This window comes from Octodon degus, unplaced genomic scaffold (genome assembly GCF_000260255.1).
Source record: "Octodon degus isolate 3935 unplaced genomic scaffold, OctDeg1.0 scaffold00233, whole genome shotgun sequence".
In the NCBI taxonomy this organism is placed as follows: Eukaryota; Metazoa; Chordata; class Mammalia; order Rodentia; family Octodontidae; genus Octodon; species Octodon degus.
Window position 1 is genome coordinate 2,901,696 of NW_004524809.1, and position 1,063 is coordinate 2,902,758.

Sequence of the window (1,063 nt, forward strand, 5' to 3'; positions counted from 1 at the left end):
AACATCATTTTTAAATCTTTGGTTTATTTATGGGTCAGGATCTTGCTATGTAGCCAGCCTGGCCTTAAACTCTAATCAGTCCCCCTGCCTCAGCCTCTCAAACACTGAGATTACAGGTGCATACCTCCACACCCAGCTGGGACCAGATTTCTTGAGCATTTTCTGCATGCACACGGAGACCATGCAGGACTCAGCCTCCTCTGGCCATCCAGCAGGGAGACTACTCACTGATGTGCAGCTTTGTGGAAGGCCTGTTGGGAAGAAGGGTACAGTGCTCGCTGCTGCAAGCAGAGCACATCCTGCCTGGCAGGCAGCAGCCTCTCCCTGTCTACCTTGCCCCCAGGTAGTCCAGAGAGTCAGCAGAGTTGAGAAAGTGACCAAGATGAGCCTTGCCCTGGCCCAGATCAAGAAGCGGTTCCAGAAGGCCATGACTCAGTTTGTGAATTCTGTGCTACGGGCAGCATGTAAGACCCAGAGGCTGGAGACCTAGTGACGGACTCCGTGTCTCAGCTCTTCCTGCCCCCTTGTGCCTGGGCTCCCGGGGGTGGCTGCAGCAGGGGTCCCCACCATGGATAGGGTCTCAGGCCCCACACCACAAGGAATGAGGGGTGAACCCAGATCTCTCATGTCTGTCTCCATGTGGCTGTTTTTCTGTGTCCTTCACTCATGCTCTACCACCTCTCAGTTCATCTCCAATGTGCTCCTACATCCATGTGCAGCACATCTTCCTCTCTTGAAGGAGAAGCTCATGGAAGGCATCATTCCCTCAATCAGGCTTTCCCTGCCCTTCCAAGCACCCATAGGCCTGGCAGGGTGGCCTCAGGACCCTTATGTGTTGGTCAGGGCTCCAAGTCCCCCTCACAGCCAGTGGGCTGGCAACAAGGGGATCCCTGTGCTTCCCCCATGACCTCTCTGGGGAGCTTGTCCCTATCTCTGTCTCCACCCGTGGGAGCTGCCCTGACCGTCCCTAGCAGAAAGGGCTGCATCTTCTCTGACTGTAGCTCCCTGCATCACTCTAGTTACAAACCTCAATACCTAGCACCAGGCCCATTTCCTTCCTGCT

At 55.2% G+C, this 1,063-nt stretch overlaps 1 protein-coding gene across 1 annotated transcript in view; it reads left to right on the forward strand.

The window, feature by feature from the left end:
- CUNH3orf20 (chromosome unknown C3orf20 homolog) overlaps positions 1-490 on the forward strand; it is an 80,659-nt gene extending 80,169 nt beyond the window's left edge. Inside the window, 1 exon segment of the mRNA XM_023705954.1 lies at positions 344-490. Within this exon segment, the coding sequence (XP_023561722.1) occupies positions 344-490 (147 nt within the window).
- Positions 491-1,063: the final 573 nt, after the last annotated feature.